The sequence below is a fragment of the Perna viridis genome, chromosome 3 (genome assembly GCF_037379345.1).
Source record: "Perna viridis isolate PV_CMFRI_1.1 ecotype Kerala chromosome 3, ASM3737934v1, whole genome shotgun sequence".
Lineage (NCBI taxonomy): Eukaryota > Metazoa > Mollusca > Bivalvia > Mytilida > Mytilidae > Perna > Perna viridis.
The window spans coordinates 35,412,212-35,426,038 of NC_142447.1; the positions used below are offsets into that span (position 1 = coordinate 35,412,212).

The 13,827-nt window shown below is 32.4% G+C and overlaps 1 protein-coding gene across 1 annotated transcript; it reads left to right on the forward strand.

The window, feature by feature from the left end:
* Window positions 1-1,337: 1,337 nt before the first annotated feature.
* Window positions 1,338-11,211, forward strand: LOC148622034 (alpha/beta hydrolase domain-containing protein 17B-like). Its single transcript, XM_088571521.1, has 2 exons — window positions 1,338-2,141; window positions 5,718-11,211. Exons 1-2 carry the CDS (start codon window positions 1,495-1,497, stop codon window positions 5,935-5,937), a joined length of 867 nt encoding a protein of 288 aa, XP_088427647.1. The 5' UTR covers window positions 1,338-1,494; the 3' UTR covers window positions 5,938-11,211.
* Window positions 11,212-13,827: the final 2,616 nt, after the last annotated feature.

Below are 13,827 nucleotides of genomic sequence, written 5' to 3' on the forward strand. Positions count from 1 at the left end.
AAAACCACAGCGATTTCATTGCATTACTCAGGTATTTATACTTCATAACCACCAGAAATAACCATCAAGATATTGTGAAGTTTGCCTTTGTAAGATATTGATAGGCCAAATTTGGTTGAAATGCACCGTGGAAAAATGTTCGGAAGTATAAATTGTGATAATACTAAACAGAAAATATCAAATATCCTATTTTTTTTACTGAAGCAATAATACTATAGGGGTTTTGATATTGTCAATTTAAGCGATTTTTCGGCGGGGTAGGGTTACATTTGTTTCATTTTACCGTAAAACCCTAAGTGTTACCGGAACTTTCTCGGCATTCTTTTAAAGCTTAGACATTGTGCTACATGATAAAGCATACATATGTCCGTTTACTTCGTTCTGTAGAAAGGAGAAGTTCGTAGAATAAAAAAAACTAAAAATTGATTTTTGCCTCAGCGAGGTACAAAAAGTAGCCAAAAAATATACAAAAATACTTCAATTGATTTTTTTGCGACAAAAAGATTTGCAAATGGAAGGTATAAGGGTATCTGAAAATCATATTTTGATGACTCGATGTATTATATATATTTAAATTTAAAAAGACATTTAAATTTAAAAAGACCAAGTTGAGAATAATGATGTACCACCCATTGCCTGAGTCTTAAACAGAATGGTACTGAAACATTTGTCTAGAGATGTCAAGATCACAGTAGTTTCACTAGGTGCCCAAGCGATTGAAAAAATATGGAGTTTGAATGTTTAAATCATTGTGTTGATTTATTTAGATTGTGACACCCGTGTTTATTCCTTAGATTCATCATTTGTCAAGTGATTGCTGAGCAGTAAATACTGATAAATTCGATATAATTTGAAAAAAAATGAGTTGAAGAGAGGCATCCCCATATCTGGGATCCCTTTGTGTAGATTATATAATAGTGGGATTACGTGTGACATATTTGACAGTGGGAGCAAGCCCCAGTGTCTCGGACAAAAAAATCGAACCCGCCGAAAAACGGGTGTTAAAATAGAAACATTTAAAAATAGAGAACCGTGACCACTATTTTTTTATTATATATTTTTTAGTTTACTATGTCAATGTTTCTTGGTTCATTCTACCCACATGCAAAAAAAAGAAAGAAAGACAAACCTGGATGACATAGCGGTACATTGTTGTGTTTTGTCGAGTTGTTTTGCTTGATGGGTATTAGTTAAATAAAAACCGCGAATACGAAATATAATAGTTTTTTGTGAAAAAAAAATAAAACACCAGTTTTAAAGAAAAAAAATCGTCTTTTCTTTTATTTGCCCCCAGGTGATTATCTATGGTAACTATCCCATTATTATGAATGGACATCCGGTGTGAATGACGTCACGAACATAAAGGGAAGAAAGACAACATTCTGTACGTTGAAAAACAGAGGGTGAATCGACGAATTATAAAGTAGAATCCCATGTCGAAGTGATCTTGATTGAGAGATTTTGTTCTAAATTTGTGTCTAGTAAGAGATAGACATGAATAGTCTATCATTAAGTGAACTATGTTGTCTGTTTTGTTGCCCACCTTGTCCATCGAGAATCGCAGCTAAATTGGCGTTTCTTCCGCCAGAACCAACATACTCCTTGATCCCCGACGAGACAGGTTCAAAGTTTAGCTTACACTTAACAGAGAGAGCAGAATGGCAATACTCGCAACGTGAATTAGACTGTATAGAAGTGTTCTACACAAGGACATCAAAAGGAAATCGTATTGCATGCATGTTTGCTAAGTGCTCACCAAATGCCAAGTATACCCTATTATTCAGTCATGGGAATGCAGTTGATCTGGGGCAAATGAGTAGTTTTTATATAGGACTTGGGTCCAGAATTAATTGCAATATATTTAGTTACGATTATTCTGGTTATGGAGGAAGTTCAGGGAAACCATCAGAGAAAAACCTGTATGCAGATATAGATGCTGCATGGAATGCATTGAGAACCAGATACGGTATCAACCCACAAAATGTTGTGTTGTATGGACAAAGTATAGGCACTGTGCCAACTATTGATTTAGCATCCCGTTATGAAGTTGGTGCAGCTGTGCTTCATTCACCTCTAACATCAGGGATGAGAGTTGCATTCCCTGATACAAAAAGAACATGGTTTTTTGATGCGTTTCCTAGGTAATGATGTATTTAATGTACAGGTGTATTTGCAGGAACATATCCAGTTCACTGCTTTTGGTTGGTTACAAGTAGAATATATTTCAGAATTAAGATCAAATGAAAAAAAAATATGTGTAGTTCCAGTCACCTGATTGACCCTGGTTTTTAAAGTTCACTCCAGACTTTTTTTTTTGTCAAAATGAAGAAAAAATTTAAACTCACTGACCCTACCCTGCCTACTTTTGGCAATTTTAGAGTTTTGTGGTCTCCAGACTCCATTCAGAATTTGCAATTGTAAACAACAATTGCTGAGCACTTGTGTGCAGTTATGGCCATGAGACAACTGAAAGCTGTAAATTTACCGCCAGTTAAAGGAGAAGACCATGTTATTGTGCAAGTCATAAATATCGAAACTAATCAGTTAAATATTCAGGAAAATTAAATTGAAACAAAATAATTTCCTTTTCTTAATTAATTAATCGAGATTTATAATTATACTCAGTGTCACATTATTGACACCTACCGTCGTTTAAATTGTCTTAAATGACTTGCTCATTCGTTTAGCCAAATGGCTTCTCCCTAAACAAGTCGCTTATTAGCTTAAATCATGCGTAACAATTCCTTACGGGAAAATCCCATACTAATATCTGCCATGTTGGTTTCTACAGGACGATTTGTTTACAAACGAAGTTCCTAAGCTCCCATCGAACTCTGGTGACAATCGTCTGCTTCATCAACTTCTCGGTATTGTACGTTGTTCACGTAAAATAAATCCGAGATATCCGAAATAACGCCAAAATGCATTCTGGGTTCTTCGGTTTTTAGACAAACCATTTAAACGTAAACAACATCTCCTAGCAACCCGATCACTGTAAACATGGCCGACTTTTTACAATGTAAATATTGGCACTGAGAATTAAAATCTGACCAAAATTTAACGATTCAATGTTTAGGGAGAAGCCGTTTGGCTAAACGAATGAGCAAGTCATTTAAGACAATTTAAACGACGGTAGGTGTCAATAAAGTCGTAGAAAATATTTTTATTCAAATTTTAACAGTATGTTATTTATGTGACGCCGAGTATAGGATATTTGAATTTCCTGCAACTATGGGCGCCACCATGATTGGTTGAACTGTGACGTCACGGAAGTCGGTTTGTTAAGTGAAAGTAAATAGATAATTGATTACGATGTCCGAAGAAATCACAAATTTGGGACTTTTCCTGTATAATTTCAACCCAAAATAAATATAATAAGAGATTGAGGCACAACATGTAAACAAAGGTCAGACATTATTAACTGGATTTGCAGCCAGATGACTAGTATTTGTAAGGAAAATCTTACGGCTACTTCCGAAGAATGTTTGTGTTGCTGGTAAAAAAAACTTAGAGAACATTTCTCTTTTATCATTTGTGCAATCGTAAGCTTGACAAGTCATCGTGTTCTGGTAATTAGATAAACATGATCGTAGAAATATTTTCAGAATATTCTTCGTATACATATTATTTGCAGTACTTGTATCAGTACCAAACCGACTTAGTGACGTCACAAGCCAATCGGAAGCTATCGGTAAAAATCGATAAAATCTGGCTGTGATCTTCCTTCAAATAGGAGAGTTATGCAGTTACTGTTGGAATTGTGGCATTCTAAGTTGAATGATGAAAATTTGTTCTGGATGCCCATTTTCAAAATGACTGTCATTATCCCACTAATTTTGATACTTGCTTTGATATCAATGATATTTGGTGTACATACGTAGTTAGTATGGTGTCCTGAGTGGTTATGAAAATGTTGTATAGCCATTAACTAAATTTAATGTTCTTTCACACAAGTGTAAAACAGTCTAATGCCCCTCCCTGTTGACCTAATGGGATAACAGGGCTTAGGGGAACCCCTGCCTAAATTTTTCCAGAGATTCTAAAATTTCCAACATTTTACAGTGCCTTAGGTGCTCAGTTGAACTTTCAGCATTCATCAAAATATGCTACAGTACACCCAGAGAGTATAGATTCTCAAACTCCCATTTTCGTGTCCAGTGGATCACAGAGTTTTATAGAGTACTGCTAAAATCCTCCAAGTGATTTCTCCCATCTGGGAGTATTTTATTGTCTTTTTGGGAGTATTTCAGAGTCACTCCAAGTATCTTATTAACTTGTGTATTGCAATCATGTTCACCTGCAGGTAAGACAGGATGTATGTGGTACTTCAAAGGATAATCAGGGAAGTAAAAAAATCCCATGTGGGAGTATTTTATTGTCTTTTGGAGGAAGTACACCAAAATCCATGATTTTGATAGCATTTTTGGGAATTTCCTGGAGTCACTCCGAAAAGTGACACCAAAATGGGAGTTTGAGAATCTATACTCTCAGGGTGTACTGTATTTTTCTGCAATTTTTTGGTCAATTATGGTAACAAAGCATGATACTTTTACTTATTTGGTTAATAAAGTCATGGTTTACCAGGTGAGTAATTCATGCTTTTTGAGAGCCTCATGTTCTTTGACAGGAAGAAGTTTTTGTAATAAATTACACACAAACAAATGTCAATATTGTTATTTTTCAAATAGAATATACTAAACCTTCTGCTTGTCTTTGGCTTTTTAGGGCTTATAAGTAGTACTTGCCTGAAGCCTAGGGTTAGTATAAATTGATTCAGGCTGGTAAAATGATGTGTACTTTTCTTGTTTAGGGCTAGTTGAATCCTATATAGTCCTCTATTTTTCAGGTTAGTTGTTGATAATTTTGAAGGAAAGAACTGTGTAAGCAATTGATTTGTTTTTTAATTATAAACAATTAAGGGGTGACAGAATGTTAACGGCTTGATATAGCCATATTCACGGCACTTGAATATTCTGAAATTTAACATTCTGAGTAATCTACAGTGTGCATATGCATTTGTGTTACATGTACATGTAATTTTCATACATGTATGTGGAGATTGTTGGATTTTTTATTTTCATTTTTTTCATTTATTTTTATTGTAGTCTGTTCAAAAAGAATAACATGTTTGATTCTTTCCTAAAATGTGTTTTCCATGAATTCTTTATTAGATACAGTGAACCCTGTTTTGAGTGACCTTCCAATGGAGAACAAAATCCTGGTCATACATTTGAATGTACATGTAGGTTAAGACATGTACATAATATTCACTTCATAATAGTATTAAAATCAGAGTCTCTTAAGACTGGTTATTGCTAAAATAAAATATATGTATAGGTAGTACATGTACAATGTAGATAAGACAGGTTTGGCTGTATTACATTTATTTTATGATTGCATCTGATCATTTGATTACAGGAATACATATTCCATTTACAAAAATGTACTGTGTACATGTACTAAGCACTTTAGCCTTGTTAAGGGATACTGATGCACATTTTGTACTTATTACATGTACTGTGTACACGTACTTAGCATTTAAGCCTTGTTAAGGGACATTGATGCACATTTGGTACAAAATAAAAATCCTAAAATAACAATTGTCAAAACAGTGTTGATCTGATTAAATATGAAAAGTTCTATTGATGTACAATGTACAACTTGAAAGTTCTTTTGACATAACTTTTTAGTCATGTACTCTTTTTTTATGATTTCAGTATTGACAAAGTTCCCAAAATAACATCACCAGTGCTTGTAATTCATGGAACAGAAGATGAAGTCATTGACTTTTCTCATGGACTTCAAATACATGAACGCTGTCCGCGTGCTGTTGAGCCATTGTGGGTGGAGGGAGCTGGTCACAATGATGTAGAGTTGTATGGACAATATTTAGATCGCCTGAAACAGTTTATAAATGCGGAGTTATCAGTGAATTGATAGATAGTTGCTCTCATATCAAAATTTAGAACATATTTTTGACATTTTGTTATCAGGTGCACTCAATCTTATTGGTTTTATTGTAGGTAGCAGAATTTACTTGATAAACTTCATGTGAAAATAGTAGATGTGAGAATTCACCATTGACATTGTATATTGTAATACAGGCTTTATTCTTAAATGTCTATAGCAAACCATAAATTTCATTAGATTAAGATGACAGCAGTGAAAAAATCAAGAACTGGAAAAATACAACCACTTTCTAATCACTTCAAATATAATTATGATGAAGTGAAATTATTTTAACCTCTAAATTTCAACTCAATTATTGTTTGTTAACACTATTTGTTATAAAAGCACATCATTATCTTATAGTGGATCTGTTTGATTAACTTGCTTTGTTTTGTCAAATCAAATTAAAGTTTTAGTGTCTTAACTGTATTTTACCATCCAAATTACAGATTAATATGTGCCAGTTTTTGATTATTGAACCCTAACTGCTTACTGTCAATGAAAAATCTTCATGTTTTTCAGATAGTACAACTACAAAACTTTAGCATACATGTACTTTCTGAAGTCTTAAAGTGTTGTTGTTAAATTGCTATTCAACTATTAGAAAAAAAAACTGACGAATGAACAAAGAACTAAAAATAAATTTCTGAAAGGATTTCTGTTAGTGGTTTAATACTAAGTCATTACAGCATCTAAAGGAATTTTGATCAGCTATTTTTTTTTTGTTAAACAACATTTTCTGTCATGGTAACCATATATTTTAAGTACTGAATGGAATGGTGAATGAAAGAAGTTTTTTAATGATGTATATTTATCTTGAATTGTCTAATTCGTCCAAAGTTTTTGGTCTTTTACCTCTTGTATTATATACATTGTGAATCTTTGATAATTATATTGTTTCATAGGCATGAATTGTATATCATATTTTCTATGAATGCTTAAAATAATAATGTCCATACTTCAGTTGTCAACTCCATGGAAACTACTTTCAGGGCATATTTAAATTTGTTTAAGCTTCATAAAAATATTCATAAAAAATGAACAAGAATGCTACCAGCAATTTTTATCATGTTTGGAACCATTGTCAATATTTCTTATCCTCTTGCTTGCATAATATTTGCTACTCTGTAAAGAGGAAAGAGAAAAAAAATCCTGCTGTTCAAACAGTGGACATTGTTGTTTTTCCCTCCACATTTTAGTGGAGTCTGAGTTTATCACATGTATCAAATGATTTTTTAACAGTATCACTTACAAAAGAACTGTCTTAGACTTTTACAGTTAATCCAGTCCTGGTTTTCCTTGATATTATGTTAGTTTTAAGGTGATGAAAATTAATATCCTATCATAATAAATATTTCATTTATTAAAACTGAAAAGGTTGAATGAAAATACAACTCTGAGTGTACTAAACTATTTATTTATTGAAATTATAATATGTTCATACATACTTTATGTAAAGATATATACATTCATTATCATGTTATTAGGATTTTCAGGCTAAGTAAGAAATAAATTGTATAGTAGAAAGGTGTGAATGGTTAATTGATCTCAAATGTTTGTTGATTTGATGAGCAAAGACTATAGAAAGTGTAAATATTGATAGATATACACATTTATTTTTCTTTGTTATTTTCAGTATTGAGATTGTTGATAAATTTATACCTAAATGTTTGTACTATGGTTTGGTGCTTACACTTAGATCTTAAACTGAAGGAGATTGGAAGGCAAAATATCTTTTTGAACAAGATAAAGGGCAAAGTTACAGAAGCAATTTATTGCCATCAAAATGCGTTCTGATTCAATACAGTGGCAGATTTTTTAAATGAACCAACATAGGTTTAAGCATCCATTTCAAATTTTACCAGGCTGCATTTAAGAATTCTACAGAATTTATACAGTGCATATTGAGTGTAATTTATTACTTTAATCTGGTTTATGTTATTAGTTCAGTATCAAATCATGTAAGAAGTTTTCAAAATTATATTTACCATACAGTAGTTTCAACAATTCAAAATAAACAATTGTGACATTGTATCATTTCAGGGTATGACTTTAAAGGTTGTCGTAATGCTCTGGACATGTGAAATTACCATTTGGACAAGTAAAGGTCAAATAATACTTGCCTGGAAGACACAAATCTTATTCATTTTTCAATACTCATTTACTAAAGGACAACCTAGATTTCAATTTGGGCAAGAAGAATTTTCGTCAACTTGCCTGATAGGAAAAGGTTCATAAAATGTTAATGTCATACCCTGCATTTATCAATGAAAATAGAAGTTTAATGTAATTTCATAGTCAAAGTTAAGATATATTTTTAAAGGATAGATCATGTTGCTTGATACATTTTTGTCATCATGTCAGGTAAATGTTTTGATGACTGAAAATACCTCCTGATGTGTTTGGGTTGTTAATAATTATATACCAGTACATACTATATTTAATAAAAATCTACCTGAACTCTTTGTATCATGGCAGATGTATAACTGTTGTTATTGTTCAAGTGTCAGTCTAGAGATGTAGAATGGTTAATTATGGATCATCATTCCATCTGTATAAATGTTTTGAATAATGTTTTAAAAAAACAAAATGGATTACCTAAGCTTTTGAACTTCTGTGTTAAGAGCAGACATTATTGGGCAAGTTTGGGGAAGATTTATTCACATTCTTTTGAATGATTAAAATGGCTTTCTAACCATTTATTCTACATATGGTTTGATTCATCATTTTGAACTCTCCTGGTTGTCACTGGAGCCATAACAATTCTTAAAATGAATATTTCACTAAAGAGACAAGATTACTTCAATTTTAAGACATGTGAAATTTCCACAACTCATCTGTGGTGAGATAAAACATGTGACACTTTTGACGTCACAACAAAAGGTTTTATGACGTCTTTGTAAATTCAGGCAGGGCATTCTGAATTGACTTACTAATCACAAAATCAATTTTAAAAGGCAAAAAAAGAATCAAACACTGCCAGAAAATGCAAGACTAGGAAATTCAGAGACTCTGACGTCTTCGTGTTAGAACTCTCAGCAGTGATAGATTCTTTTTGTTTATCTGCTGTGATACAGTAGCTACAGGTAGACTGAAACACCCATGATCAGCTCATATTATATAAAAGTAGTACATGTTAATACAGCAATACTTTTGTCAATACATAGTACAACTAATAATCTCATTAGCATGATACAGATTTTTGTGTCTTTTTTTTTGTGGCTCTTTTTTTTTTCATCAGTTGTTTCTCAAGGATTGCACATCATCTATTTTTGTGATTGTACATTGTGTAATGTAAGATCATTGAATAATGTAAAGAATAGTAATATGTCCTATTATTTTGCTTGTCATCATGTATTGTTGTTAATAAATACACACTTGAAACGTGCAGGATATGATAAGTGATGATTTTATCTCTATTTCCTTGACCGAGGTTTGAAATGTGTAGCTATATCAAGGAAGTAAATTATAGATAATATGCTCTAAAGTTGTGCAGGAAACTGTACTGTGTAATGTGTTCACTTGTTAAAGTTCTCATTTGAAAGTCATGGTTTCAGTTGTTAGAATTTCATTGGTAATGAAATGTGATAGTTTAGAACTATATGTACATGAGTAGACATGGAGTAGGTTTAGATATGGGGAATACAAGAACATTGTTGACATTGTTAAATTTTGTTGAAATGATGTTTTGTTAGATTGAAGTGAAATGAAAATCATAATGTATTATTTATGAGGAAAATTATTTTAAGTTTGTTCTATGTATAAGGGTTTGCATATATGATAAAAAAAAACTTTGTTAATGATTTGACTTACTGAAAATCTCATAGTAAAATTTTTATTTTTTGAAATTTTTTCGAAATGAGAAAATCATGTATGTTATTCATAAACTAAGGTGTAATAAGTAAGTGATCTGATAAATTCACTGATAGGTTATTGCAGGTTAGTAAGTGTACAACACCTATTGTCATTGTGTAGAAATATTTTTGTTGGCATTCAAGGAATAGGTACCAATTAAAATGTTGGCATTTGATGAAGACATCAGTAAAATCTGTCCATACCAAGAGTCAGTAAGACAGTAAAAATTGCCCTTATTGTCAAAACTATGTTAGAAAAATGTGTGGTTCATAAAAGTGTTACAAAATAGTATTTGATTATCGGAAACTATTTTATTTTTGCAAATATTATGAATGTTCTAACCCTTTAGGTGATTGAAATGGTAATTCTTACTGAGATGACATTATTAAATAATTTGCAAATAATTGAATTGTCAAAAAACAATTTACCAAAAAGTATTTGACCGATAAGTTGCTTCTGGCAGTATCATGGTGAAGTAAAATTAGGATTTGTAAGTTAGAGGGAAATTGACACAATCAATTTATAAGATTTACAAAAAAAACCTACTTATATCAAGTAACTCTTCAAACCATCTGTTTGTTCCTCACTTACGTGCTGTAAAAGTAGACTGGCTTCATCAAAATGCAAAATGTGCTTTATTCTGTTAAAGGAATCTATACAATGTATTTTACAATACTTAATTATAAAATGAAATTAGTGAAAATATTTCAATTTTCTTATTATTGGGCATAACTAAGCTGTAATGACCCTACTCCATTGAAATAGAAAATTTGAAGTCTCCTTTTACAAATGACATGGTTTAGGATAGTGTTATTGTATAAAATTAAAAGCTTGAAGGTTTCCGTTCATATGTAAGTCCTTGCAAGAGTATGTACTCTCTCTTATTACTTTAGGTCTTACTCTTAGCAAAAGTGTTACTTTGTAAGAAATCAGTAATGCATGAGGAGTATTTTTAAAAAGATATGTCATAGATTCGTTTAATGTATATATGCATGAAATTATTATAGTAGTCAGAGTTAAGTTATTGGTGAAGATAATGACATGCTACAACTGATGTATATTTAGGGAAAAAAACATCTTGTACAACTTTGGGAGGTAGATCTAGGGTATAGGACTCAAGTCATTGGAACGTTTGTATTCAGTATTTCACATCAATCTCATTTAAGCATCAAAGTGACTTGGACTGATTTCATTCTGTTTCAAATGAAAGCTTAATAGGCTTCGGTGAAATGGATTAAGATACGAACATATCACTGATTTCAAGAGTTTTTTCCCTTACTCTAGGTCTACGTCCTGAAGGGAATTTTTCATCAATTTTTTCTGTATTTAATTTTGTTGTATGTATTTTGTTATTTTTCCTTCTGATTCATTTTGTCTCAAATAAATGTCAAAGGACCTGAGTAATAATCAAGTGTATTCTTTAAGTAGGCGTGCAAAGATTTCAGGTTTGTGTAATGGTATAGAGTAGTCATAGTCAAGGTTGTCCATGAAATTTAGTGTCAAGATAACTGTATAGATCTCTATGAAATTGTACTTAACGGTGTCATTCTGCAAAAGGAAGGCCTTCTGATTTTTGGGGATTGTGAATAGAACCAGTTGTGAAATTGGAAGCCAAAAAGTGTTGAAAACCAGAATTTTCATGATAAAATTGCTCATTTCTTACCCACAGCTATACAATAATTTGATGTTTTCATCTTTTTAATGGTGCAAAACATTTTATATACTGCAAGTTAAACTACATGTATATAACAGCCTATGAAATATGCAGTGAGCAATTAAAGTACTCTGGTGTTTAAATTTGAGATACTTCATATTCATACATTTATGTATTAATGATGCCAGTGGAAAAGAGATGACAGCTTGAGAGGGTTATCCATTTTACAAAAAATGAAGAAAACACATAAATATATAATGATAGCAGACACCCTGTCACTGTCAAGCCAGAGAAATGAATATGAACAGATCCGTACCTGCCAACTTTGGAAAATTCCCATGAGAGTTTTAGGCTGGATCATTTTGGAATTTGAAAAAGAAATATTAGTTTTACTTTATGGATTACACCCCTTTTGCATCAACAGGCCTTTTAGCTCACCTGGCCGAAGGCCATGTGAGCTATTGAAATCACTTGGGGTCTTTTGTCATCGTTAACAATTCTTCAAAACTTATCCACGGACACTACTTGACCAATTGGAACCGAACTTGGGGTAACGTGCATAGAACTGATGTTGGGATTTTTGATCAATTGAAAAAAAACATGGCCGCTGTTACTGAAAATGGAATATAGGGGCCAGACAGTAGTTTTTTTCACATATATCTCCAAAACCATTAGTTTTAGCTTAATTATGACATGGTTATAAGTGTTCAGCATGATAAGATCTTTCTGTGGTCAAATTTTCATTTTAATCTGTTTGGTCATGTTGGAGTTACTGCCCTTTTTCGATGTTTTTTTTTGTGCTATTTTTAATGTTCTTTCTTTCAAAATCTTCTTAGACACTACTTGACCAATTGGAACCAAATTTGGTATGAATTTTCCTTGTGGTATCGTGCATAGAATTGATGGGGATGTTTGTTCCATCGAAAAACATGGCCGCCGTTACTAAAAATAGAACAAAGACAGTAGTTTTTCGCATATATCTCCAAAACCGCTAGGTTTAGCCAAATTATTTCTGTAGCTGAAAGGATTCTTATGATAAATCATACCAAAGTCTCCTTGAGTCAAAATTGTGTGACAACTCTTAATTTTATTGCCTTTGAAAGGCAAAATTCATCCAGGTGAGCGGTCCAGGCTGCTGGGAGATTCTTGTTTAGCTCACATGGCCAAAGGCCATGTGAGCTATTGCCATCACTTGGCTTCCGTCGTCATTGTTAACAATGAAACTACTTGACTAATTATAACCAAACTAGGTATGAATGTTCCTTGGGGTATCCTGCATAGAACTGATTTTTGATCCGTCGAAAAACATGGCCGCCGTTACTAATTAGTAGGCTTAATAGAAATTAGATACATCAAAAATATTTATTTTGGCCGAAAAAGAATAACATACATGTACAAATATCACATAAGGACAAAAACTGAAATACACGTATACATGCAAGTATATACGACGAATTACAAGCATCTGGCGGGCCATATAATAAAAAATCAGCCGAAATATATCAAGCATATAATGTGAAATAATAGAAAATAAACACAGAAATTATGCAAAAAAGTAAAATAACAGGGAGGGTGCGAGGGTGAAAAATTTGCGTCAAACCACTCTAACAATTTTTAACATAATGACGAAAGTATCGGAGCGAGTAGTATTCGACTATTCACTGAACTGTAGCGATATACGACGTATCAGGTCTAAGGGGAAATAATTAGAAAAACCAAGCAGACAAAAATTGCGCTGCGTAATTACTTGTTTCTGAGATTAAAAACGAACCAAAAATAGAACAATGGGTCAGACAGTAGTTGTTGTTGCATATATCTCCAAAACCGTTAGGTTTAGCCAAATTCTTTTAATTGCTTACAAGGCCTACAGAAGTCTCTAGGAATAAAAGTTGTCAGCCGATTCTTTGTAAAAGTTATTGCCCTTGAATAGGGAAAAATAACGTTTTTTTTTTTACAGTTTTCAGCCAATATCTTGAAAACTATGATAGACAGAAAGAAACTTTCAATTAGTGAAATGATCCTTATGATAAGTCCTTCCAAAGTCTTCTTGAGTCAAAATTGTTGGACAACTTCTTGTTAAACTTATTGCCCTTGAAATGCAAAATTCAACCAGGTGAGCAATTCAGACTCCCGGGAGCCTCTTGTTTAAAGTGGTTTCTTCCAGACCTAATTGAAATTCTGAAGTTATAAACATAAAATACTGTTTATAAACTATATTTAAAGTATATAAACTTTTTTTGTATTAGTCATTTAAAAAAGGAACAAGGTTTTAGAAGTAGCTAAAATTTAATACATCGTTTGTAAACTGTGGTCATTTTGACAGACACCCTTGCTTTGTTTGTAAAAAAATGCAGTTCGCGGTAATTTTT

Bases quoted from the DNA above. Each gene is read 5' to 3' on its own strand.
- LOC148622034 (XM_088571521.1), top strand. From the start codon at position 1,495: ATGAATAGTCTATCATTAAGTGAACTATGTTGTCTGTTTTGTTGCCCA. The intron at 2,142-5,717 runs GTAATGATGTAT...TTATGATTTCAG, and splicing joins TTTTTTGATGCGTTTCCTAG to TATTGACAAAGTTCCCAAAA.